The 356-nt window shown below is 62.6% G+C and overlaps 1 protein-coding gene across 1 annotated transcript in view; it reads right to left on the reverse strand.

Moving 5' to 3' along the window:
• Window positions 1-136, reverse strand: part of LOC118452692 (feather keratin Cos2-3-like) — a 304-nt gene extending 168 nt beyond the window's left edge. The window contains 2 exon segments of the mRNA XM_035898070.1: window positions 1-7; window positions 9-136. The exon segment at window positions 1-7 is cut by the window's left edge and continues 168 nt beyond it. Of these exon segments, the coding sequence (XP_035753963.1) occupies window positions 1-7; window positions 9-136 (135 nt within the window).
• Between the last annotated feature and the right edge of the window lie 220 nt (window positions 137-356).

Below are 356 nucleotides of genomic sequence, written 5' to 3' on the forward strand. Positions count from 1 at the left end.
GGGGCCCGACCCCAGCAGGGGGCTCGATGACAACGGTGGAGTTCTGGCACTGCCGGACACAGGGCTCATTGCAGCTGTTGGCCAGCGGGGTCAGGCCACAGGGCTGGCATGGGCGGTGCTGGTCGTAGCAGGACATGTCTTGGGTCTGGAGGTGCACCTGGGAGAGAGGGCAGGGAGGAAGGAAAAGATGGCGATGCCTGAGGAGCAGTCTGTCACCACACCATGAGGGAGCCAAGGAACATGTAGGTCTGGGAGGCAGAGACTATCCAGGGCTGTGGGGGGGTTTCTAGGCCTTGTCCTGACAGCACCCCAAAAGAGCCACCAGCTCCCATGCAGCTACTGCCTAGCCCCTGAGT

This window comes from Egretta garzetta, unplaced genomic scaffold (assembly GCF_000687185.1).
Source record: "Egretta garzetta isolate BGI_Z169 unplaced genomic scaffold, ASM68718v1 scaffold820, whole genome shotgun sequence".
In the NCBI taxonomy this organism is placed as follows: Eukaryota; Metazoa; Chordata; class Aves; order Pelecaniformes; family Ardeidae; genus Egretta; species Egretta garzetta.